Source organism: Leucopleurus acutus (genome assembly GCF_964270905.1).
Source record: "Leucopleurus acutus genome assembly, chromosome: 8".
NCBI lineage: Eukaryota > Metazoa > Chordata > Mammalia > Artiodactyla > Delphinidae > Leucopleurus > Leucopleurus acutus.
In genome coordinates, this window is record NC_139151.1 from 60,366,288 (window position 1) to 60,392,577 (window position 26,290).

Sequence of the window (26,290 nt, forward strand, 5' to 3'; positions counted from 1 at the left end):
ATAGCTCTGCCCTCAGATACCCTCAGATAACTGCAGCTGTAAGCTGACCGTGGTAAGCCTACATGAGGTACAAAGTCAGAAATGCTGAAACTCAGAGGTATATCTCATTATGTTGCTCATTGGAGCTTTATATATAGTTGATGCCATGGATTATCATTTTTCCACTGATGACTTTCTTTAATTATGTTTAATATAAATTAAACAACTGTTAAAGAAGATGTGGTACATATATACAATGGAATATTACTCAGCCGTAACAAGGGACGAAATTGGGTCATTTGTAGAGACGTGGATGGACCTAGAGACTGTCATACAGAGTGAAGTAAGTCAGAAAGAGAAAAACCAATATCATATATTAATGCATATATGTGGAATCTAGAAAAATGGTACAGATAATCTTATTTGCAAAATAGAAATAGAGATACATGTAGAGAACAAACATATGTAAACCAAGGGGGGAAAGGAGCGGGGCGGGGGGTGAGATGAATTGGGAGATTGGGATTGACACATATACACTATTGATACTATGTATAAAATAGGTAACTAATGAGAACCTACTGCATAGCTCAGGGAACTCTACTCAGTGCTCTGTGGTGACCTAAATGGGAAGGAAATCCAAAAAAGAGGGGATATATGTATACGTATAGCTGATTCACTTTGCTGTACAGTGGAAACTAACACAACATTGTAAAGCAACTATATTTCAATAAAAATTAATTTTAAAAAAGAGAAAATGAAAAAAATAAAATAAACAACTGTTACTGGAGTATTCGAATCTCAGGTTAGAGTGAGAATATAATTATCTCACATTATAATCAACATATGTAATATTTTTAAAAGCAGGCTAATAAGAATTGAACAAAATCTCTACCAATCACACACATATTACAGGCTATGTTTTTTTTAAGACTTTATTTTTTAGAGCAGTTTTATGATTACAGCAGAATTGAGAGGCAGGTACAGAGATTTCCCATATAGCTCCTGCCTCCACACATGCATAGCCAGCCCCGTTATCAACATTTCTCACCAGAATGGTGCTTCTTTTTTTTAACCAAGGATGAACTTACATCAACACGTCGTAATCACCCAAAGCCCGTGGTTTACGTTAGGGTTCACTCTTGGTGCTGTATGGGTTATTTTTTATGTATTCTCCCTCTGAGGAGAAGTGAGCATGGTCAGAAGTCTTTTGGGTCAGTGCTGCTTGGGTAGCTGAAACCAGTGCCAGCTTTGTCTAGAAGGGAAGCGCTTCTCAGTTCCTGCCCCCTGCTGAGAAGAGCTGGGCCTCTACTTGGATATGAGGACGTGATGTTCTAACAGGGGAAGGAACATCCCTCAGGTAGGCTGGATTTTACACAGCCCAGGAATCCTCTTTCCTCAAAGAGGACTCCTCTTTCCTCTGTGGCTAGGCCTGCTACATGCTGTATTCCAGGGGGGACCTTTTCTTGCCAGTTCCATGTCCCAAGCCAGTTCCCCTTCTCAGCCTTCACATTTTTGTCTATAGGGTCCCCTGCCCTCCTCCCCAGCCCCATCCTCATTCTAGGTTCCAGGCTGTTTTATCTCTGGAACCTCATGGTCCTTGGTCAAATCTGAAAGTCTTCCTAGGGCTCATGCTCTCAGTCTTTTGAGCCCTTTCTAAGGGTAAGGGTGGATTCTGATCCCATCAGAGTCACTGCAAAGCCTGCCAGTCCTGGCTGGGGGGTGGAGGCTGAAGGGGGAGAAATTATTTTCAGAGATGAGGCCCCTGTTGGTAAAATTTAGCCATTTCCATCCAGATTCCCCTCAGGTTCCAGCCAAGCGCTGAGGACCAGTCTGACCAGTGCCCTTCTCTCCTCCTTCTCTCTGCCTTCTTCCTTGACTGCTGTTTCTCTCATTTCTTTCCCTCTAGGCTTGTGTCTCACATCAGGTAATCCACTGTCCAGCTCAACTGTAGTGGCTCTGCACGGTAGTGCTGGGAGAGGAGAGGCATTAGGTGCATGGTGGATATTGCTGGTGGGAACTGGTGGGTTGCCCTCAAGAATTCTGTTGCCTTTTGGGGAGGTGGTTTGTTATGAATCCATTCATTCATGCATTCATTCGTTCAGCCAGCACTTACTGATTTCATACTTGACAAGGTGGATATTAGTGATGGTGCCATACTGGGCCCTGGGGGATAGAGTGAGTGAAATTTAGCCCTTGCCCTTTTCTGGATGTGGCATGCAAACAACTCAGAGCATGAGAGAATTAATATAACAGAGTTATGTACAGAGTGCTTTGGAGCATAAAGCAGTAAATGATTAGCTCTGCCTTGAGAAAGGAGAGGAGATTTGGACATGAGGGAAAAGCCTTTGTGGTTTTGTCCGCCAGTGGTTAACAAAGTGTGGTCTGCAGACCACTGGAGGTCACCAAGATCTTTGTGGGGATCCAGAAGGTCAAAGCCATTTAATAATAATACTAAGACGCTATTTGCTTTTTCCATCGTGTGTACTTTTGCACTGTTGGTGCAGAAGAAATTAGTAGGTAAAACTGCTGGTACCTTAACAGGAGTCAAAAGAGTGGCACAAAATTGTGCCAGTAATCACTGCATTCCTCACCTCCATGCCCTCTCAGTTTTTTTTAAGCTTTTAATAGAGAAGTAAAAATGTATTAATTTTATTAAATTGTATCCCATGAATACATGTCTCTTTAGTATTCTGTGTGATAAAACAGGAAGTATGCAAAAAGCACTGTTGCTGCATGTAGGAGCCTGATGTTTATCTCAAGGAAATGCATTTGTGTGATTGAGTTGCAAGCTGGACTACCTCCTTTTCTCGGGGAACACTAGTTTTACTTGAAAGAATAACTGACAAATTGCAATTACTCAGACTTATGCTTTTGGCAGACATCTTCTTGAAAATGAATGAAGTGAGTCTGCTACTTTAAGGAAGACAACTGATAGTATTTGTTGCCAGTGATAAAATTCCAGCTTTTAATTGAAAATAAGAGTTTGGGAAAACTTGTATCTGCCCCTGTGAGCTTGACAGCTTCTCCAGATTTACAGCTTTTCTGATGAAATCAGTGGTGATATTAATAATTGTGATTATTTTGATATTGTATAAATGAACTGTGTCAAATTTGGAAGCTCTGCCTAACTCATCAAATCACTAGTTTCCAAATGATTAGTGTATCATGTTTCAAAATCACCCATGGGTAGGGACTTACCTGGTGGTCCAGTGGTTAAGACTCCATGCTTCCACTGCAGGGGGCGTGGGTTCAATCCCTTGTCAGGGAACTAAGATCTGATCCCGCAGGACGTGCGGCCAAAAAAAAAAAAAAATCACCTATGGATAAAAGATCCATTCAAAGTGCAAGATAGACCAATGGATTTTATTGTAATAGAGTACAAAAAGTTCATCTGTATAGTTTCAGATTTCACCGTGTAACTAACCTTTAATAAACTTCCTACTTGTTGAGTTTTGGTGAAGTATCAGAGAAGAATGACCACAATTATCTGAAAAGTTATTAAAATACTCCTGCATTTTCCAACTGCATATCTATGTTTTGATCTTCAATCAAAACAACACCTTGGGGGCTTCCCTGGTGGCGCAGTGGTTGAGAGTCCGCCTGCTGATGCAGGGGACATGGGTTCGTGCCCCGGTCTGGAAAGATCCCATATGCCATGGAGCGGCTGGGCCCGTGAGCCGTGGCCGCTGAACCTGCCCGTCTGGAGCCTGTGCTCCGCAACGGGAGAGGCCACAACGGTGAGAGGCCCGCATACCGCAAAAAAAAAAAAAAAAAAAAAAAAAACAACACCTTGAATGTGGAAACAGATATAATGAGGCGGTAACAGCTGTTTTCTATCAAGTCAGACATTAAAGAGATTTACAAAAATGTGTAACAATACCACTCTCCTCATGAATTTTTTTGCAGAAAACAATTATTTTTCATTAAAACATGTTTATATTAATGTATATGAGATTTTATTGTTTTAAAATGAATTAATTACTAAATATTAGAATTTATGTTTTAATTTCTAATATAGTAAATATCAGTTTGGGATTTTCAATTTTTTTTTTTTTTTTTTTTGTGGTACGTGGGCCTCTCACTGTTGTGGCCTCTTCCTTTGCAGAGCACAGGCTCCAGACACGCAGGCCCAGCGGCCATGGCTCACGGGCCCAGCTGCTCCGTGGCATGTGGGGTCTTCCTGGACTGGGGCATGAACCCGTGTCCCCTGCATCAGCAGGCGGACTCTCAACCACTGTGCCACCAGGGAAGCCCAAGGGATTTTCAATTTTTAAGTGTAGAAAGGAGTCCTGAGACCAAAAAATTTAAAACTTGGTCCTATACTATTCTCTCTACCTAAAATTCTCTTTTCTGCCTACAGAAATCCCATATATAATTGTAGAGCTGATATTTAGTTATTCATTCAGAAAACATTTACTGAGCATCTACCAAGAACCTGGTTTTTTCTTGCTGCTGGGTACATAGTCCCTAGCCCTTATGGGGAAGACAAATTAAATAGACAACTGCAACACAGTATGATAAATGTTACCAGTGATAGACATATAAATGCTGTGGGAAGACAGGCTATTGTCAGAGTTGCTTGCCAGCTCACCTAGAACGTTCCTCTGAGCAATGTGATTGGACTGTACTGCCTGTGTTTGATTCTTTATGGTCTTAGAGGGAAAGTGGCTGAAGTTAGCAAAAGATGGGAACTGTTCACTTGCTGGTCTGGGAGGAAGAAAGGAGACTACAAATGTATTAAATGTCAGCTTCATGCAGGCCCTATGCTAGGTGTTTTAACAAATGTGGTCTTGCTTAACTCTCACAAAAACCCTATGCAGCAGAGTTAATTATCCTTATTTTGCAAATGAGATATTGGAGGCTCAGAGAAGTTAAACAACTTGTCCAATATCATATGGTTGTAACTGATGAAGCTGGGATTTTGACACATGTGTTCTGACTCCAAGTGCAGGGCTCTTTCATTGCAGTAATGATGTGTTGCTAAAATGGGTGGATCTTTTAAGGTAATTTCTGGATGGGTCTGGGAAACCTTGCCAGATTGGAATGTATTAAGAGAAGATAGAAAAGGTCTCAGGAAGGAGAGAGAGAGACAGCCTAGAAAATGCTTCATTGAAGGAATTATTTGTGAATTTTGGCTGACATGATTTTTCTGGACAGGATTCTATGGCCATATGGGACATCAAGATTTTGTACTCCCTTATCCTCAATCCCTTTAATCCTTCTCAATGCCAGATGATGCCAGCAGCAAAGGTCACCTGTCTGTCTGATCAGGTTACAAACTAGAGCCTGATGCTTGAAGCCCAGATTTCTTGGACCGGCTGTAGGCCAATTGTGCCCAGCCTGGAGACCCCAGTCCCTAGAGCTTGGTAAACTATTCCCATTATTTTTTAAAAGCCTAATAGAAGTACTTTACTTAGGTTCATCCTGTGGGTGGATACTTGCTAATGAAAAGATTAGGTTTCTTTGTTTTGGGTCAGAAATCTGTCGATGGGATGTGCTTCAGGTGTGCTACCTATGGAACTCTAGAAAAGGGGTCAGGAAAGTATGGTCCAAGGGCCAAATCCAACCCACCACCTGTTTTTGTAAATAAAATTTTGTTGGAACACAGCTAAGTTCTCTCACTCATGTTTTGTCTGTGGCTGTTTTTGTGCTCAATGACATAGTTAAGTAGCTGCCACAGAGACTATATGGCCCATAAATCCTGAATGTTTACTGTCTGGCTTTTTACAGAAGTTGCTGACCCCTGGCATAACCTCAGTTCTTTCTATTATGGCACTTAGCGCATAGTGTTTTAATTGCTTATCTCCCCCACTTTTATAATTGAGCTCCTTGAGAGCAAAGATGAAGTCTGATTCATCTCTTTATACCCTGTGCTGATTATAGACCCTGATATATGAAGAGTACTCAATAAATGTTGTTTAAATGGGCATATCATATGCTGATCAAAAAGCTCTTATAGGCAATTATATATGCCTTTGAGTAATATAAAAACAGGAATAAGGGAAGGAAAGTGTTATGTTGGTTATGCTAATCTCAGTGCTGTGTGCTTCATCTATGGACTAGTTGTTACTTACTGCAATTTTGGGGGGATAGGTAATTTGTGGATAGGAGTCCATGAATGAAGCAGTCATGCCAAGAGCTCTCGTTGGTGAGAAAACTGAGAAACAATTCCTTAACTTTTGGCTATTTTCTACTCTTTTCCTCAATACCCACCACCCCTTTACCCCACCCTCCATTTTCCACTCCACCTTGCCAGGACAAAGGTAGAGGAACATAAGGTTGCATGGAGGTACTTATTTCTCTTGTATGCATACTATTTATCTACTTTTTTCTTTTATAAAGCCATTTCTTCAGTGTGCTTCCTACCAGCATTGCTGTCCGTGGCTTCCAGAAGATGAAACTAAAGCTGTCTGGTTACCCTGGCATAAAGGCAGTCAGGTGAAGTGCTGGCCTGCGAGTCAGCAGACCCGGGCTCTTGCTGTGCCTCTTCAGCGACCTTTGACTTTGGGCACGTCCGTTAACATCTGTGAGCTTCCATATCCAACATATTTTTATTGAGTCACATCTGGGACTTAAAAAATTTAATATTTACACCCCTCCTCATTTTGAAAAGGATTTGAGCAACTGGCAAGCGATAGAGAGGTGACCTGTCCAGTCCTGTCTCTGTTTCTCACCAGCAGACAAGTAAATGATTAGATGGATTAGTGTTTCTGGTCTCTGATCAGGGACTTCTAGAAGGCTTCACAGCCACAGCTTCTTCACCCTGTCCTTGCTTTCTCTTCTGTGACTGCTTCTGTTATCTGGGAGGTCACGGTTATTCTTCTGTCTTCTTTGGGGGTGATCTGAAGAGTATTTTGCCTAGAGAGATCAGGGTCGACAGGCAAGAGGAATTTTATACTCTAGGAACTGGAAGAAGTACCAGAAACTTTAGTTAAAATATCTTTTTCAAATAGTGAACTTGAAGCCTGAAGAAGGGAAGTGACCTCCTTAGAGCCACATAGTAGAGCTACGACTAGATTCCAGGCTCTTTCTGCTATGTGCCTTGATCAGGCTAGGTGTTTTCCAGGTTCGTAAGAGAGGATTAGGTGTCATGAAAGAGACATGGGTGGGCTAGGCTCTTGTGCTGGTTTTATTGCTGTATGACTGTATGGTGGTGGGTGGAGGAAGTTTCACTCCAGACCTCCATGCTTGCTGAATGTAGCTGTCCTGGAGAAGGCATAAGATGTGAAGGGTTTCCTCAGTTAGCCTGTGGCTGGCATTATATGTACAGGCAGTGACAAAGTGAACAAAAAGGAAAACTACGTAGTACTCTGGCCTTGGAACAAATGGCCTGTTTTCCTATTTCTAGAAAGATTGTATTAATTCACATTTATTTATTGACTAAAAATGATGTTTCATTTGAATATGTATTTCTTTCATTACTAGTAAGACCTTTCCCTGTGTTCATCAGCTATTTGTATTTTCTCTCACTTGTATATTTTTTCCTTGTGAGTTATTTATTCATGTTCTTTGTGTAGATCCCAGTGTATTCCTAGTCCTATGCTTGACTTCCCTGCCAAGGAACTATTGGGATAATAAAGCATTGACCCTAAATAGGGAAGACAGTTAATATGAAATACTTTTATCACTGTACAAATAGTCTGTTAAGTGGCTGTGTGAGGAGTCAGGTGCTAGAAGCCAGGGACTGTGAGACAGGTAGGTAATAGAGCTGGGTGGCAGCCTCCAGTAATGTTGTCTCTTGCTTTTCCTGTACAGAGTTTTGCCGGATTGACAAGCCCCTGTGCCACAGTGAGGATGAGAAGCTCAGCTTTGATGCAGTCCGCAGCATCCACAAGCTGATGGACGATGATGCCAATGGTGACGTGGATGTGGAAGAAAGTGATGAGGTGAGCTCCCTCACCCTGTGTGGCTCTCTTCTCCTCCTGTGTCAACAGTCCCTGAAGCTGTCTAGACAGGCTGTTCCTGAGGAGAGGTGTTCTTGATATTGGCTTGTCCTCTAGGAATGCGTCCTTGTCAGGGAAGGTGATTCTCAGCAGAGCAGCCTCTAGGAGCCGGCCTGCCAGAGTGCAGGCCTTAACATCTGTGTCTGTGCCTGGACTGGCTCCTGTTTGCCTACCGGCTAGAAGCACAACACCGACCGAGCTGTGCTGTTTGAGAGGAGAGGGAGCCCTGAGGCTCGTCTGTACAGTTTCCCTGAATCCTTGCTGTAATCCTGCTGTAGATGGAGGGCATCCATCTGTCCTTACTCTGTGCTCAGCCCTGTGCTGGCATGTGGAAGAGAAGGCAAGACAGTCAGATCTTGCCCTTTGGAAGCGTATACTCTATTTGTGAGGAAGAAACAAAGGTTCCTAGAAAGATCATTCTGAATTCCAGGCTGCAGTTGCTGGGATCCAGTTGAGTGGTCCAGATAGTAAGAGCGAGAGGAATCTCTAGGTGGAAATAGCTCTGTTATTGTTTCACCGTTTGGCGTGACTGCAGCTCCAATTCCACAGAGCCCAGAGCCCAAAGTCATCATGTGTCAAAAGACTGAAAAGCTTCAGTTGTTTTCAAGCTCCACTTGAGCCAGCAATGGGGTGAAGCTGGCAAGTTATGCCAGCTTTTAGTAGCGATATGGTGTATATCATGAGGGAGGGGCCAATCTAGTCTCTCCTTCTCTGGTTAGCCCACCTTTAAGCTGTGAATTCAACTTTGGATTTCACGTTGCCAAAAACATTTGAAACAGTGAAAGAGAGGAGTGACATGAATGACGAAGGGTATGGAAACTCTGAAACGGACGGCATTCAATACAATTCAGTGTTTATAACTGTCTATTATATGTGTGCCAGGCACTGTTCTAGACGTGGGCATGTGGCAGCAAATACACATAATTACATAGAGATATATCTGTCCTCATATAATTTACAGTCTAGTGAAGAAACTTTAGCCTGGAAAAGAAAAGGTTCAGATAATACAATTTCTATCTTCAAATGCAATCGAAGTAGAGGAATCAGACTTAAATGATGACGATGATAACAGTGAAATCCTTACTCTGTGCCAGGCACATTGTTAAGCTCTTTGCATAGTTACTTTTTTAACTTTGTTGATAGCCTTAGGAAGTTGGTATTGCCATCAAGGACTGGAACTTTGGAAAGGTTAAGCATTTTGTTCAAGGACACGCTGGGTAGGAGAACAGATCTGATTTCAAAGCCTATGCTGTTAAGTACTGCAGTATTGTTTCTCTTATGCTAAGGGCAGAACCAGGACCACTGTGGGGAAAGTAAAATATAGGCATATTCTTCTGGAATAAAGAATCACCTCACAGCGCTATCTCGTCATAGAAGAGGCTTCCTTGGTAGGTAGGTAGTGAACTCCCTGTCACTGAAGACGGGAAAGGAGAACACAGCACTCCACTGATTGGTCAGCAGAGGGGATCCTTGTATCAGGTTGAACTAGATAATGTCTAAGGAACTTATAAGAGGAGAAAAATAGACTTCCTGGAGGAAACATAGAATTGGGAGAGAGTGGAAGGGGTGGGGCAGCCTGACCAGCAGGAAGCAGTGTGAGCAAAGATGTGGAGGTAGTAAGAAGCGTGGAGGGTAGGTTTGGTCACACAGAGTGACTGTGGGAGAAAACTGCAGGGCAAAAGCCCGGCAAGGAAAGGGGGCCCAGGCAACCCGGCTGAGATATGTATACTTGCTGAACCTGGCAGCTGTAGGTTCTTAAGCAAGGCCAACAGCCATGATGAAAGTATCCGAACTTTTGGTCACATCTAGATGTGTCACTGACCCTCAGAGGACCCACATTTTATTTGTCTGTGCTGGGAATAGAGCCATCTTCCTGGTGGTGAGGGAGGCCTAGAGGTTTCCTGACCACAGGACTGGGAGATGCGTGGCACCACAGTCAAGAAGGTGATACGATCCAAGATCCACAAATTCCTGGATATCTTTGTCATCCGCTCCTCCTTCTTTTTTCACTTTCTGCTGAATTACTTTGTCAATGAAGGGAGGCAGAAAATGTTCTTTTTAGAGGAATGTACCACAACAAAAAGCTCATCAGCACAAACTGTTCTAAAATAACACAAAAGCTGTCACCCTGCTTTTCCCCGTGCCAGTGGTGAGCTGTTCTTTTTCAGTGTAGCTTCTGCCTGCCTTGGCTTCAGCTGCTCTCCCTACAGTCTAGGCCTCTGGTGGGCAGAGGGGCCTGCCAGTCTGGGGTCTCATGATCATTCACAAGCTACTTTCTCTTTGAAAGAGAAAGTCATGGTAGCAAAGTGTGTGTGTTTAAGTCAGTCTCAACGTATATGGAGTTCATGATCTAACTAGACCATTGGGTGGGCAGCTCAGAGCTTGGAATATAGATTATGGATGCTGAGACACCAGAGATGAAACCCTGGTTGTGCTGGCCATCAAGGACCTGAGATTCTTATGTCCCGCTTAAAAGAATTGCTGATTACCCAAGGACCCTAGGAGAAGTCTGCTGGGATACTCTATTAAGCCCTCATTTATTCAGCCTCATGTCGGTAAGTTTTTTCAGATAACTGAACTATAACCTCATTTCTAGATATTTAAAAACCTTAGCCATTTTTGAAGTAAGTTTTCCTTCTTACAGATGACTGTGAACAGATTGTTACTTTCTTTGGATTATTCAAAGCATGTCTTCAGGGCCTCTTGCACTGTTACCCCAGTGCTTACATTCCTGTATGCATTGTTGTGATTTCTTTTTATAGTTTTCTATCTCTTCTTTGATTCATTCTCATTTCTGATCTTTCTATCTCTGCTGTAAGCTATGAAATTAGACTTTCGGTAAACTGAGACTCAGCAGCCATTTTATAGACAATATACAGTCGCTCGTGTGGGGAGAAGCCAATCTGACTTCTCAAGTATCATCTCTGCTTGCTTTTGTCCTAGGTAGCAGAGGCTATGGATTGTGGGCCCTTCAGATGAGCAAGATGGCACTATTGGTGCTGGTGTCCTCCTTGCAAAGCTGACAGGGAGTTCTGCCAGCCTGGCAGTGTGGGAATTCATGACCTGTGTTCTACTGAGACCTCTGGTAGGGATACTGCCTCTGGGCAAAGGATTTGCAGCAGTGGGAAGGCGCTTCAGCCTGTCCTGATAGTCTGAGGTGGGCAGACAAGAGCCTTCCTAAAACCACTGTCCCCTTGACTGGACCAGACAGTTTGAGAGCAGTTTTATTGTCTTCTGTGGAGCCTACGTGGAAAATAAAGGACATTTGTTCAGCCATTAAACAAATTCTTATTGAATACCTGTTATGTGTGAGGCACTGTTGTAGGGCTATAGATTCCATGATGAACAAAGCAGATAAGATCCCTGCTTTAATAGAGCTTGCATTCTAGTAATATGTATGTCATAGGTGATTAAGTGATAAGTAAACTTTGAAATTAGGCAGAACTGTGATCAGGTTATAGTAGTTTAGTGACTTCCCTTTGGTTTTCTCAGGGTAAAATGGTGGTTAATGATTCCTACCCTTGCAGCGTTGCTATCAGGATTAAGTGAGAAAAGTGCTGTTAAAAGTTCCCAGTCCAAATAAAGAACTCTCAAAACTCATCAATAGACAACAAGCAACTCAATAAAAAATGAGACAAGATTTGAGCAGACACTTCATCAGAGAAGATATATGCATGGCAAATAAGCATATGAAAAAATGCTCAATATCATTAGCTATTAGGGATGTACAAATTAAAACCACATTGAGGGACTTCCTTGGTGGTCCAGTGGGTAAGACTCTGTGCTCCCAATGCAGGGGGCCTGGGTTCGATCCCTGGCTGGGGAACTAGACCCCTCATGCATGCCTCAACTAAAAGTTTGCATGCCACAACTAAAGATCCTGCATGCCGCAACTAAGACCCGGTGCAGCCAAAAAAAAAAAAAAAAAAAAAGAAAAAGGAAAAAAGAAAAATAAAACCAACCCACAATGAGATATCACTATATACCTATTTGGATGGGTAAAATTAGAAAGTAGTCAAAACCAAGTACCATGTGAGGAGGAAGAGCCACTAGAACTCTTACAGAGTTTCTTATAAAGCTGAACACAATTTAATACATATCTCAGCAGTTCTACTTCTAGGTATTTACCCCGATAGATAAAAGAAATTTTATATTTGTATTAAAACCTGTACACAAATGTTTATAGCAGCTTTACTCATTATCACCAAAAACTGGACACAAATCAGATGTCCTTCAGTGTGTGAATGGATAAAACAAACTATGGAAAACTACTCAGCAATAAGAGGAGTGAACTATTGATGTACACAACATAGATGAATCTCAAAGGCATTACTCTGAGTGAAGGAAACCATCTCAGATAGTTACATACTATATGATAACATCTAATGACATTCTAAGAAAGGCAAATCTATAGGGATGGAGGCCAGATCAGTGGTTACCAGGGGTTAGGGGTGTGGGGAGGGTTTGATTACAAAGGGGCAGCATGAGGGAGTTTTTTTTTTGGTAATGGAACTGTCCCATGTCTGGATTGTGGGGCAGTTATAAGAATCTACATAGGTACTAAAACTCATAGGACCAGATTCCCCCTGTGCCCTCCACCACAGTTAATTTCATCATATGTTAAGTAAGAAAAATGTTCCCAGCATAGCACTGACACACAATTCAGGCTCAGTGAACGCTACTTATTGCCACCTTTCTGTTTCCTCTATATTTCCAGGAAAGCTACCTACATCTGACGATTGTATATATATATATATATATTAATTAATTTATTTATTTTTGGCTGCATTGGGTTTTCATTGCTGCACGCGGGCTTTCTCTAGTTGTGGTGAGCAGGGGCTACTCTTCGTTGTGGTGCGCGGGCTTCTCACTGTGGTGGCTTCTCTTGTTGCGGAGCACAGGCTCTCAGCACACAGGCTTCAGTAGTTGTGGCTCATGGGCTCTCGAGTGCAGGCTCAGTAGTTGTGACATATGGACTTAGCTGCTCTGTGGCATGTGGGATCTTCCCGGACCAGGGCTCGAACCTGTGTACCCTGCGCTGGCAGGCAGATTCTTAACCACTGCGCCACCAGGGAAGTCCCTGACAATTGTATTTTAATGTTCATGTGTGGAATGACTGACCAATATCACTGTAGCAAGCATGTCGTCAGGCTGAGATGGGAGTCTTATGCAAGGGTGAGATCACACATTTTGCGGGGTGGAGATGGGTACGTTAGTATGAGCCTGGAAAGCTGCAAAATATACTTAACCTTCTGTTAGTGTCTGTGGTGTCTGGTGTAGAATAGCACAGGGTTAAAAGCTTGTGCTGCAGGGCTTCCCTGGTGGCGCAGTGGTTGAGAGTCCGCCTGCCGATGCAGGGGACACGGGTTCGTGCCCCGGTCCGGGAAGATCCCACATGCCGCGGAGCGGCTGGGCCCGTGAGCCATGGCCGCTGAGCCTGCGCGTCCGGAGCCTGTGCTCCGCAACGGGAGAGGCCACAACAGTGAGAGGCCCGCGTAATGCAAAAAAAAAAAAAAAAAAAAGCTTGTGCTGCAGAGTCACACAGACCCAGGTTTAAACCTGGCTTTCCCTTTACCAGCTGTGGAAACTTTGAGAAGTTACTTAATCTCTTTAAGCCTCAGTTTCCTCATTAGAAGTTGAGTGATACCCATTTACCATTGCAACAAAAAGAATAAAATACCTAGGAATAAACCTACCTAAGGAGACAAAAGACCTGTATGCAGAAAACTGTATGACACTGATGAAAGAAATTAAAGATGCTACAAACAGATGGAGAGCTATACCATGTTTTTGGATTGGAAGAATCAACATTGTGAAAATGACTCTACTACCCAAAGCAATCTACAGATTCAACACAATCCCTGTCAAACTACCACTGGCATTTTTCACAGAACTAGAACAAAAAATTTCACAATTTGTATGGAAACACAAAAGACCCCGAATAGCCAAAGCAATCTTGAGAACGAAAAATGGGGCTGGAGGAATGAGACTATAGTACATACTTCTATATAGACTATACTTCAGACTATAGTACAAAGCTACAGTCATCAAGACAGTATGGTACTGGCACAAAAACAGAAATATAGATCAATGGAACAGGATAGAAAGCCCAGAGATAAACCCACACACATATGGTCAACTTATTTTTGATTAAGGAGGCAAGAATATACAATGGAGAAAAGACAGCCTCTTCAGTAAGAGGTGCTGGGAAAATTGGACAGCCACATGTAAAAGAATGAAATTAGAACAGTCCCTAACACCATACACAAAAATAAACTCAAAATGGATTAAAGACCTAAATGTAAGGCCAGACACTATCAAACTCTTAGAGGAAAACATAGGCAGAACACTCTATGACATAAATCACAGCAAGATCTGTTTTAACCCACCTCCTAGAGAAAGGGAAATAAAAACAAAAATAAATAAATGGGACCTAATGAAACTTGACATCTTTTGCACAGCAAAGGAAACCATAAACAAGATGAAAAGACAACCCTCAGAATGGGAGAAAATATTTGTAAACGAAGCAACTGACAAAGGATTAATCTCCAAAATATACAAGCAGCTCATGCAGCTTAATATCAAAAAAACAAACAACCCAATCCAAAAATGGGCAGAAGGCCGAGATAGATATTTCTCCAAAGAAGATATACAGATTGCCAAGAAACACATGAAAGGATGCTCAACATCACTAATCATTAGAGAAATGCAAATCAAAACTACAATGAGGTATCACCTCACACCAGTCAGAATGACCATCATCAAAAAATCTACAAACACTAAATGCTGGAGAGGGTGTGGAGAAAAGGGAACCCTCTTGCACTGTTGGTGGGATTGTAAATTGATACAGCCACTATGGAGAACAGTATGGAGGTTCCTTAAAAAACTAAAAATAGAACTACCATACGACCCAGCAATCCCACTACTGGGCATATACCCTGAGAAAACCATAATTCAAAAAGAGTCATGTACCACAATGTTCATTGCAGCACTATTTATGATAGCCAGGACCTGCAACCAACCTAAGTGTCCACTGACAGATGAATGGATAAAGAAGATGTGTTACATATATATAGTGGAATATTACTCAGCCATAAAAAGAGACGAAATTGAGTTATTTTTAGTGAGGTTGATGGACCTAGAGTCTGTCATACAGAGTGAAGTAAGTCAGAAAGAGAAAAACAAATACCATATGCTAACACATATTTATGGAATCTAAAAAGAAAAAACAAAAAACATGGTTCTGAAGAACCTAGGGGCAGGACAGGAATAAAGACGCAGACATAGAGAATGGACTTGAGGACAGTGGGAGGGGGAAGGGTAAGCTGGGAAGAAGTGAGAGAGTGGCATGGACATATATACACTACCTAATGTAAAATAGATAGCTAGTGGGAAGCAGCCACATAGCACAGGGAGATCAGCTCAGTGCTTTGTGACCACCTAGAGGGGTGGGAGGGAGACACAAGAGGGAGGGGATATGGGGATATATGTATATATATAGCTGACTCACTTTGTTATACAGCAGAAACTAACACACCATTGTAAAGCAATTATACTCTAGTAAAGATGTTAAAAAAAAAAAAGCGGAGTGATAGTAGTAGGTACCTCATGAAGTTGTTGTGAAGATTAAATGAAATAATGCATATAAAGCAATTAGTACAATGCCTGGCATATAGAACAGGCTCAATAAAAGTTAGTTTTTGTTGTTATTATTATTGTTGTTATCATCAGAAAGAACCTACATTTTGTTAGAGATAGGCCTGTGTTCAAAACCTGGCTTTGCCACTTGCTGTCTATGTGACATATAGGCAAATAAATTCACCTCTCTGAGCCTCAATTATTCAGCTACTTGAGGAGGGTAACTCTTTGCAGGGTTGTTGTAAGCATTTAATGTATTCAAAGCCCCAAGCACAAGGGCTGGCACGTGATAGGTTCTAAATTCATGTTTTTTTCCTCCCTCAGCGTGATGGTACAGATAGTGAGGGCTGGCTTGTATCGCAAGAATTCCAAATCAGCTCTCTCATCATCCCAGGGCACCATAGCGTTCAGCTCTGGGAGCCACCCCCAGCAGCTCGGCTGACACGGCTAGGGCCAGGACCCTGCAGGAGGTAGTTCTGTCTTCACCCGAGAAGCTGATGTCAAGGGAAATGGCGCGTGATAGAGCAGAGTCACACGTTTCTAGGGGCCACAACTTCTCTGTTAGCTCACTCAGCCTCCTGCCTATGCCTTTATTTTAAAAAAGGTCTAGGTGAGAATTTTTGATTTTCCCCTACCCATCTGGAAGGCTAGAGGATTTTGAACAAGGCCATGCTGTGGTAGTGTCATTAGATCTGCTTGACTTTACCATGGTGAAAGTTGACTTGTTTTTTACCTTTTTAAAATTGTTCCACCAAGAAGCATGCTAGGTCCTGGGAGGCTGTGAGGGTTGAGGAAGGATGGACTCTGGCACCAGGTGGAATCAGGGCTGGGGAAACAACCCGAAGGGGTGCAGCCGGCAGTTCCACTTGCAATAGCCAGAGGCCCAGTAGGAATTGGGCTGGAGGAGCAGTATATAGGGCCCTAAGAGCTTCTCACACGTAGCCAGTGCTGTGGCCAGCGTGGGTTAATTTGGACGAAGATAAGTAGCTGCATTATGCTCAGAAGTTATCATCATGACTAACAACGATTGTTATTCCCTCCTGAGGCTTGTGGCTTCATTTCTTTGTGTCCAGATAGCTGTAGACACCCCTCAGTATTCCGTTGCCTCTAGTTTCTCCTTCACCAGCACATGTACACGCTACCAGTGATCTTTCTAAGTTACATTTTAATTTCCTTTTCTTATTCCATCTGACTTCCTGTGCCTGGCACGCCATCCCTTCAAATCTGGCTTTAACCTTTTTTTTTTTTTTTTCCCTTTGGCCATGCTGTGTGGCCTGTGGGATCTTAGTTCCCTGGCCAGGGATTGAAGCCGGGCAATGGCAGTGAAAGTGCCAAGTCCTAACCACTGGACCACCAGGGAATTCCCCGGCCTTAGCCTGTAAGTCTCTCTAGACATACCTCCTACCACTCTGATCTGACTCTTGTCCTTCTTTGGGTCATAGTCATTCCACGTTTATTCCAGGTGCCTTTCTTTGCTCAGATAGTTCTCCTTTCTGGGAATTAACTTTTTATATCCCTCCCTCCAACCCCTGGCTCTGTGTGTATTGGTCTTAGGTGTCCTCTGGAATGCCCCAGCTTCACTTTTCATGAACCTTGCCTGGCTTTCTTCCCCCACTGATCTCTCTCATCTCAGTACTAACTCCTGTAGCACAGTCTACATCACTCGTTTAGCACTTAGAATGTCTTGCTTTGTACCCCAATGATTTTGATTGTATTGTTGCCTATAAGTTTGTCTTTTTGCACTAATACTGGAATTGCTAAAGCACGACTCTGATCGTTAGTCCTACCTTGTAAAGGGAGTGCGGTGGAAAAGTAACATTCCTACCATGTAATAAGTCCTGTGCCAGCTGAGTATATATGCGGTTTCATTTACTTCTCAACCACTCTATGAACTCGGTGTTATTAACTCTGTTTTAGAGATGATGAAATTGTAAGAATGGCTTACCTTCACTTACTAAACTAATCTAAACTCTGACCTGCCCGCCAGGGTTCCTGCAGTCTGACTTTAGCTCGCCTGACTAGTTCTTCTTATACCCTGCATTCCCTTACTCTATGCTGCAGCCATCTCAAACATGCTCTTAATCTCTCATCACTGTACCTTTGCTCCAGATAAACCCTCATCCTGGCATCGCTCTGTTTCCCATTTTTGCCTGTAAAAATTCTACTTGTCCTCCAAGGCCTAATCAGGGTTTCTCAGCCTCAGCACTGCTGACGTTTTGGGCCAGATTGTAGGATGTTTAGCACCATCCCTAGCCTTACTACACTAGAGGCTAAGAGCAGCCACCCCACGCCCCACACCACCCAAGTTGTGACAACCAAACTTTTTTTATTGCCACATGTCAGTCGCCCTGGGGAATAGAATTGCTCCTGGTTGAGAACTACTGGCCCTAGATTAAATGTTGCCTCCAAGAAATCTTGTTTGTTCCCCTACAGTGGGAAGTAATCCTTCCTCTCCCATGCTCCAGAGTACTTGGCATGAAGCCCGCATCTGGCATATTGCTTAGCTCCATATTGTAATTAGTTGGGTGCATCCTTGTCTGTCCTACCAGACTGTGAATGCCTCCCAGGAGCAGGAACCAGGTCTCATGCATCACTGCTTCTCCCACAGTGCTTGTTGCAGGGCCTTGCACACAAAGGTGATGAGTTACATTTTTTTGAGTTTGAAAGCAAAGATTCTATCTTGTCTGTGTGTGCTCCTTAAATTGTTTCACTAGGGCAGAGCAAGAGTATAGAGTTGGCTGGTCAATGGTATGGGGGACAGGGTGCTTTTGACTTGTGAGTTCCTGGCCAGGATAGCAGCTGAGTCCATGGTGGGCTGTTTCTAGAAGTTGCTAGGGTCTGGGCTCCAGGCGTTTGTGTATGATGTGTGTGTCTGACCTCCTCTGTGACCGCTTCCCTATCCCTCTGCCCTGTGCTATGAATCATATACAGAATCTGGATGGAGGTAAAATCACTATAGTTAAAATGTTAGGAAAGACAGAGAAGAACATACAAGAGGGGTGTTGAAGAGAGGAAAAGACGCTGCTGAGACTGCTGAAAGGCTGTGTGACTGAGCAAAGGCATGCACAGGCATTGGAGCAAGAAAGACGAGGGTTTTAGGTGTACAGTTAATAGTTGTATGACCTTGGGAAGTTTGCTAAACTCTGTGAGCTTCGTTTCCTCACTGTCAAATGGGGACAGTAATCCTTACCTTGAAAGGTTATGGCACAGATGAAATGAACTTGTGCATAGAGAGTCCCCAGCCTGTGGCTTAGTTCCCAGTAGTAGTATTACTTACTACTTCTTCTACTCCTACCCGCCTGTAATGTGCTAGGCCTGTGCTGGGTGCTTCTACATACAATCGCTCATGTCATCTTTACCAGAAACGGTACATAGTGATTTTTCCATATAACTGATAAGGAAACTGAGACTGAATTAGCTCACAGTTATCCATTTTTTGGGGTTATTGCAACTCACATCTGCCTCAGGCTGATGAAAATGTTTCAGACTTGTGGTGATTGTACACCTCTGTGATTATGCTAAAAACACTTGAGCTGTACACTAAGATGGTATGTGCATTATAGCTCAATGAAGATGTTAAAAAAATAAAAGTGTCACTACATTGGTTGGAGTAGTGATCACCTTCCACTTGCCTTTCTGTAGCCCAATCCATAAGAATCCCTAGTGCTCTGTAGAAAACACATTGAAAACCATGTTGACTTCTAGCTCCCTTTCCCCCACTCCTGACTTTGACAGATATGAAGAGGTGCTTCTAAGTCTGAATTACCGTGGTTTCTGGAAGCAGAGATCCCTGGTTAGCTAGCTGACAGCTAGGTTCCCTCTGTTTCTGGGCAGGTGTAGATCGCTTTTGAGGACACCAGACTGAACAGCCTTTGGGAGAATTTCTTTCTCCTCCCTCCCTCCCCTCCTCCCTTCCTCCCTCCCTTCCTCCCTCCCTTCTTTCTCTTTTTTTATAGTTGTCACTTCTGGGGAAGCTAAGGGAGAGCCAGGTGGTAATTCTCTCTCACCCACACACCAGGGACCTGAATCCAATTCTTGACCCTTATCATATGGAGCTCCATGACAGGAGATATCAAAGGCAGCTGGCTAATTGGCCCCAGTTTTATTTTTCCTGGGTTTGCCTTGTGCTCAGGGCCTTCCTCTGATATCTAGTACTGCTACCATGCTGGCCCCTCAGAAGCAGAGTTCTCCCCTTGGTCCCTGAACATAGATTTTCCTTGTTTCCTCTTTGAACAGCTTTGACAGCCTAGAGGGTTTTTTTGTTTTGTTTTGTTTTGCTTTTTTAAGTTTACTATATGAAAAGTAGGGCAGAAAAAACTTGCACACAATTATTCAAATAACCTCAGCATGGGTTTCGATGTATACATTTCTGCTGCTGCAATAACTCTTCTTTGACCTAAAGGACTGTTACAGTTTGGAGGCACTTTGCTGTTTTTTTGCCTTCTAGCTCCCTGCCTGTCTCCTGGTGCAGTCACCATCTTGTCTCCTGCCTTGTGGAACATTCGGACCGCCTGCCCTTAATTCAGACAAAGCACAGATTGAAGTCTGCTCAGACCCTTTGGACAGAACAGAGATGACTGATACCATGAGAGATCATCCTTCAGATAACACGTGCTCTTTAGGCTAGGGAATGACCTATCCCCATTTTTCCTTGTAAATACTTAATTATGGATGGCTGTAGCATTCACTCACCAGGGGTACCTCATAGTCAGCTTCCAGGCTACAACCCCAGTGAGTCCAAGTTCTGTGGCCTTCCTCAGGCATTCAGCCCTAACTTCTAGGAGGGCTTCCGGGCATTTTGTGAGTTTCTTAGAATAAAGTATCTGGAAATTGACTTTTAAAAGTCTAAGCATGAGCTGTGGAGTCTGACCTGAGTTCAGATGCAAGCTCGGCAGCGTACTAGCTATAAGGCCAAGTAATTCGGAGGCTCACTTTCCTCATCTGTAGAATAGAATAGAGATGAAAATAAGACACTCTTTGCCATTCATAAGCCCTTAGGCTAGTGAGAGAGGCGGATATGTAAACTGGCAATGACAACAGCACATCTTCAGGGCTGTAATGGTGGTGTGCACAGGAGACTGTGGGAGTTTCAAGAGGAATAGGGGTGAGGTAATCTAACATGTGCTGGTGTAGCAGAAGACACATTGTCAGCCAGCACTCAGGGAGGGGTACTGGTTGCTAGACAAACTGAGCTACACATCAGAGGGAGTAAGCGTCATTTGCAATCTGTCCTGGTGCCTTAGCCAGATACAGGGTGAAGCAGCAGCTCCCCCAGATGGTTCCACTCATATGTTTCCAGGAAAACCCAGACGGTGGTTTGCTTTGACAGATAGGGAAATTCTTTCTCACTAAGCAGACTGTTGTTTTCCTTCCTCCCATCTTTGTTGGTGAGTCTGCTTTGTCTATTCTGGATGGTAATCCTGTTAATGGCAGGGATTAGTTGTACTTGTAAGGCTTCTGTGTGTGTGTCCATATATGTGTATATGTCTATATGTGCCTTTGTGTTTGTTTCTTTGTGGGTGTGTATACATCATTTTGTGCCTTTCTGTATTTAGATGTGTCTGTGTGCATAAGAAGTAGAGGAGGGGAGGAACACTGAGCCAAGGAGGTAGGAGCTGAGAGAAGGCCCATGAGCCAGGTCAGAGATCAGGGAGAAGATTAGGAGCGAAAGGTTACAGTGCAGTACAGTGTGCAGGACCTGGGGGCAAAAACAGAGCCAGGAAGTATGATCAGGTGTCCAAAGCTGCTGTCAGTCTAGGCAGGATCTGGGCCCTACAAAGTGGTAGGCAGAATGCAAGGGTCATCTACGGCCAGAAATGGTCAAGCCAGCAGAGAGAGAAAAGATCTGCTTCAGGTATTAAGTAAGCTTCTGGATCTTGCCATACTGAGAAACTTGGATTTTATCCCAAAGATGATGAGCTAGAAGGATTTTAAACAGAGATGGCTCTAATTCTGACTGAAGGTATGTCAGGAGCAGGCCTTGCCAAGCAGATAAAACTGGAACTTGGTTTTCAAAGGGGAGCAGGGTTTACCAATGAAGAAAGAAGGAAGAGCATTCCAGGAAAGATGAACTTTATGAGTAAAGGCAGGAGGCAAAAAAAGAAAAGGGCAAGTTTGGGAGACATGAAGTAGGGAGATGTCTAGAGAATAGTTTCTTCATCTACAAGATAGCGATACCGGTAATACATCCCTTTGACGGCTGGTGTAAGGCTCAAATAAGATAATGGATGTAAAGAAGCCTTTGTAAACCATAACGCTGTATGAACATTTCAATAGTAGCAGTTGGTACGCAGCTTGTCCTCTTCTGCCCTCAGTGCCCAGCAGCCTCAGGCCCTCCCGGGGGTAGGTCAGGTAGGCATGCACCTCAGCAGCATGGCATGATCGGGTAAGAACCAGGCCCTCTTTCACCTAGCAGCCCTGCATCTTGAGAAGGAGGGGCTTAGAAGCTGCTGGGACTCAGAGCTGGTTCACTCAGGGTACATCATTTTCCACAGTGTGACCCCTCTTGCCAAGCGACCCAGGTTCAGAATAGTCAAACATTCCTGAAGCACCTTCTACATACAGGTACTGTGAGGGACTGTGCCTTACATGATCTCATTGTCTCCACACTGTAACTGTGAGGTAGTCTGCATTTTACAGACTTAAAGTGATGTGGTGAGTAAGTGGCAGAGATGGTATTCGAGTCTGTATCGGTGAGGTTTTTTCCTGTATGTCCCTTCACAAGTCTTCTGGTATCTCTGGGTGGTGAGCAAGTTCCCTGATTAGTTCAGAGTGGAAAATTCTGTGAGGTCTCAGGCAGTGTGGGGTTGAGAGGATTGGAGAAAGGGTTTCTGGGCTCTGCCTTTGGGATTGAGCCATAGCCCTTTCCTCCACATAGGACAGTGGTTCTTGCCTTCAGGGACTGACTTTCCCCCATATAGCTGGCTCACCCAGGTGCTTTCAATATGTCTGATTAATCTCTGTGTCCTCAGATACCAGCATAGGCAATGCCACATAGTCAGTACTCAGAAGATGCTGGTTGGGCAGATGAATGAACAAATGCCTCTTAATAGAGGCTTCATGTCTTCACTCATCCCTTCTGCCTTCTCTTGTGGTACCATCATGCTCTAAAATGAGATTCTGCTCTTAAGGATTTTTATTTTAATATTGCTCATTGACACATAAGCCTAAATTCTCCCTCTTAGAGTTGATTAGGAGCCAGAAGGTTCTTAAAGAGGAGGCATGAGTTTGCCTTACTCTCTTATATTCTCTGTTCCCAAGCCTTTTCCTCTATCCACTCAGTGCCCAAAGGTGAGTGGCATTTATAAAGAACACATGGTGAGCCCTCAACTCTTACCAAGTTGATGTTCTACTTTGGAAATGGAGTCCGGGAGGTTTTCCTGCTGTTGAGTACTTGGCTGGGTTTGTATTTCCCAGGGTGTTGGAAAGCCATGCATAGGAATGCTAGTGAGTGTGGGGGAAAAACTGAAAGGGGAATCAAAACTGACTCTTGTTCATGGGGATTGTAAGGGAGAGAGATTTCCTTAGTACTTGAAGCCATAATGGAGGGAGGATTAGGTGCATTTAGTCCAGGGTCAGCAAAATATGACCCCCTTCCTGTTTTTTATAGAGTCCACAAACTAAGAATAGCTTTTATTTTATTTTTTTAAAATTTTTTTGAATTTTATTTAATTTATTTTTTTATACATCAGGTTCTTATTACTTATCTATTTTATACATATTAGTGTATATATATCAATCCCAATCTCCCAAGAATAGCTTTTACATTTTTAAATAGCTGGGAGAAGAATCCAAAGAAGAATTTTGTGACATGTGAAATCTGTATGAAATTCAGATTTCAGTGTCCATAAGTAAAGATTCATTGGCACAGAGCCACTCTTATTCATCTACATCTTGTCCGTGGCTACTTTCACAGAAGAGCAGAGTTGAGTCGAGTAGTTGTAACAGACTGTATGGCTCACCAAGTCTAAAATATTTACTGTCTGGCCCTTTACAGAAAAAGTTTGCCTGGCCCTGGTCAAACCCACCAGTTTTTAAAAAATAGCTTTATTGGGATATAATTCACATACCATATAATGTACCCATTTACAATTTAATGGTTATTAATGTACAATTTAATGGTTATTACTGTATTCACAGATATGTGCAACCATCACCGGAGTCCGTTTTAGAAAATTTTTGTCACCTCAGAGAGAAAACTAATACACATTAGCTATTGTCCCCCTGTCCTCCTATTCCCCCTAGCCCTAATCTACTTTCTGTCTCTAAAGATTTGCTTATTCTAGATATTTCATATTGGAATCATATAATATGTGGTCCTTTGTGACTGGCTTATTTCACTTAATATAATGTTTTCCAGGTTCATCCATGTTGTAGCATGTATCAGAACTTGATTCCTTTTTATGGCTGAATAATATTCTATTGTATGGACACACTACATTTTGCTTATTCACCCATCAGTTGATGGATATTTGGGTTGTTTCTACCTTCTGGCTGTTATGAATAATGCTGCTATGGTACAGGTTTTTGTGGATAGATTTTTTATTTTATTTAATTTATTTAAAGAATTAAAAAAATTATTATTATTTTGACCACACTGCACGGCTTGTGGGATCTTAGTTTCCCAACCAGGGATTGAACCCGGGCCACGGCAGTGAAAGCTCGGAGTCCTAACCACTGGACCGTCAGGGGATTCCCAGTGGACAGATGTTTTTATTTCTCTTGGGTATATACTTAGGAGTGGAATTGCTGGGTCATATGTTGACTATGTTTACCCTTTGAGGAACTGCCAGACTGTTTTCCAAAGTGGCTGTTTTCCAAAATGCATTTACATTCATGTCAGCAGAGCATGGGTTCTAATTTCTCCATATCCTAACACTTGTTATTATCTGATTTTTTAAATTATAGCTATCCTAGTGGATGTGAAATAATATCTCATTATGGTTTTGATTTGCATTTCCCTGGTGATTAATTTTGCCAAACATCTTTTCATGTGCCTATTGATCATTTGTATATCTTGTTTTGAGAAATTAAAAAAATTATTTTATATTGGAGCATAGTTGATTAACAATGTTGTGTTAGTTTCAGGTGTACAGCAAAGTGATTCAGTTATACATATACATGTATCTATTCTTTTTCAAATTCTTTTCCCATTAAGGTGCTGTATAATACTGAGCAGCGTCCCCTGGGCTATACAGTAGGTCCTTGTTGGTTATCTATTTTAAGTACAGCAGTGTATCCATGTCCATCCCAAACTCCCAAAGTCCCCTTGTAAGAATTTGAAAGGGATCTGAAACTTACCATGACCCAAACTGGGTTCTAAATGTCACCTCATCCAAAACCTTCTCTTCCTACAGCCTTTGTCATCTCAGTTGAAGGCAACTCCATTATTTCCATTGCCTGGACCAAAAAATACTCTGAATCATCCATAATTCCTCTCATCCCCATATCCATTGGTAAATCCAGTGGGTTCTACCTTCAAAATATGTCCAAAATTTAATCATTTCGCACCCCTACTCCACTGTAGGTACTGAGACTCAACAGCCTCATAACAGATCACCATGTCTACAGTCTATTCTCAGTGTAGCAACCAGAGAGCTTTAAAAGATGTAAACCAGATCATTTCACTCCTCTGCTCAAAACCCTGTTTTAGTGCCATTTCTCATTTAGTGTGAAAGCCAAAGTTAACACAAGAGTCAGCAAGGTCCAGGGCTTCCCTAGTGGCGCAGTGGTTGAGAATCTGCCTGCCAATGCAGGGGACACAGGTTCGATCCCTGGTCCGGGAAGATCCCACATGCCGCGGAGCAACTAAGCCCGTGCGCCACAACTACTGAGCCTGTGTTCTAGAGCCCGTGAGCCACAACTACTGAGCCCGCATGCTGCAACTACTGAAGCCCACGCGCCTAGAGCCCGTGCTCCGCAGCAAGAGAAGCCACCGCAAGAAGCCCGTGCACCTCAACGAAGAGTAGTCCCTGCTCGCTGCAACTAGAGAAAGCTCGCGCACAGCAATGACGACCCAACACAGCCGAAAAAAAAAAAAAAGAGTCATTAAGGTCCTATGTGACCTGGCTTCCACTTACCATTAGGATCTCCTCCTCTTCATCTATCTCCTTTCACCTTTCACTTCAGCCACACTCCATGCTGTTTCTCAAACACTCCTTGTTTTTCCTGTCTTAGGGCCTTTGTTCTAGCTCTTACCTCTGTCTGGAATATTCTTCCCCCAGATATCCACTTTGATAACTATCTCATATTTCTCAATATTTTGTCTTTTCTCATACTTCTCCTTATCAATGAGACCTTTCCCAGACTACCCTATGTAATAATGAAATCTGCAAGCCTACTGCATTTCTGGCACCTACATCCTCATTACACATCACTTCTTTTTTTTTTGTTTGTTATTTTGGCTTTTTTTTTTATTTTTAAGGACTTAATCACCTTCTGGATTCTATCATTTAATCCATAAGGGCAGGGGATCTGTTTTGTTCACTGCTAAATCCCTGGTACCTAGAATAGTGCTCAGTGTTGGTACTCTATAAATATTGTTAAGTGAATGAATGCATTTATTTAAAAAGGAACAGATTTATTTTTTTACATGGATTCAAATTACTATCTGGGGTCCCTTACTAACCTTAAAAATGTCCTTTAGTGCTTTTTATCAATATCAGGTGTGTCAGCTAGCAATGAATTTTTTCAGTGTTTATTTTGCCTTCACTTTTTTTTTTTAAATTAAT

General features: G+C 42.7%; 1 protein-coding gene across 3 annotated transcripts in view; it reads left to right on the forward strand.

Moving 5' to 3' along the window:
* Positions 1–26,290, forward strand: part of STIM1 (stromal interaction molecule 1) — a 194,594-nt gene that overhangs the window by 99,581 nt on the left and 68,723 nt on the right. For 2 of the 3 annotated variants that reach the window (XM_082844565.1, XM_082844566.1), the window contains exon 2: positions 7,735–7,865. In XM_082844565.1, the coding sequence (XP_082700691.1) occupies positions 7,735–7,865 (131 nt within the window). Of the gene's footprint in view, positions 1–7,734; positions 7,866–10,947; positions 11,008–26,290 lie in introns of those variants that run through there. The other variant, XM_082844567.1, reaches the window with a different exon arrangement.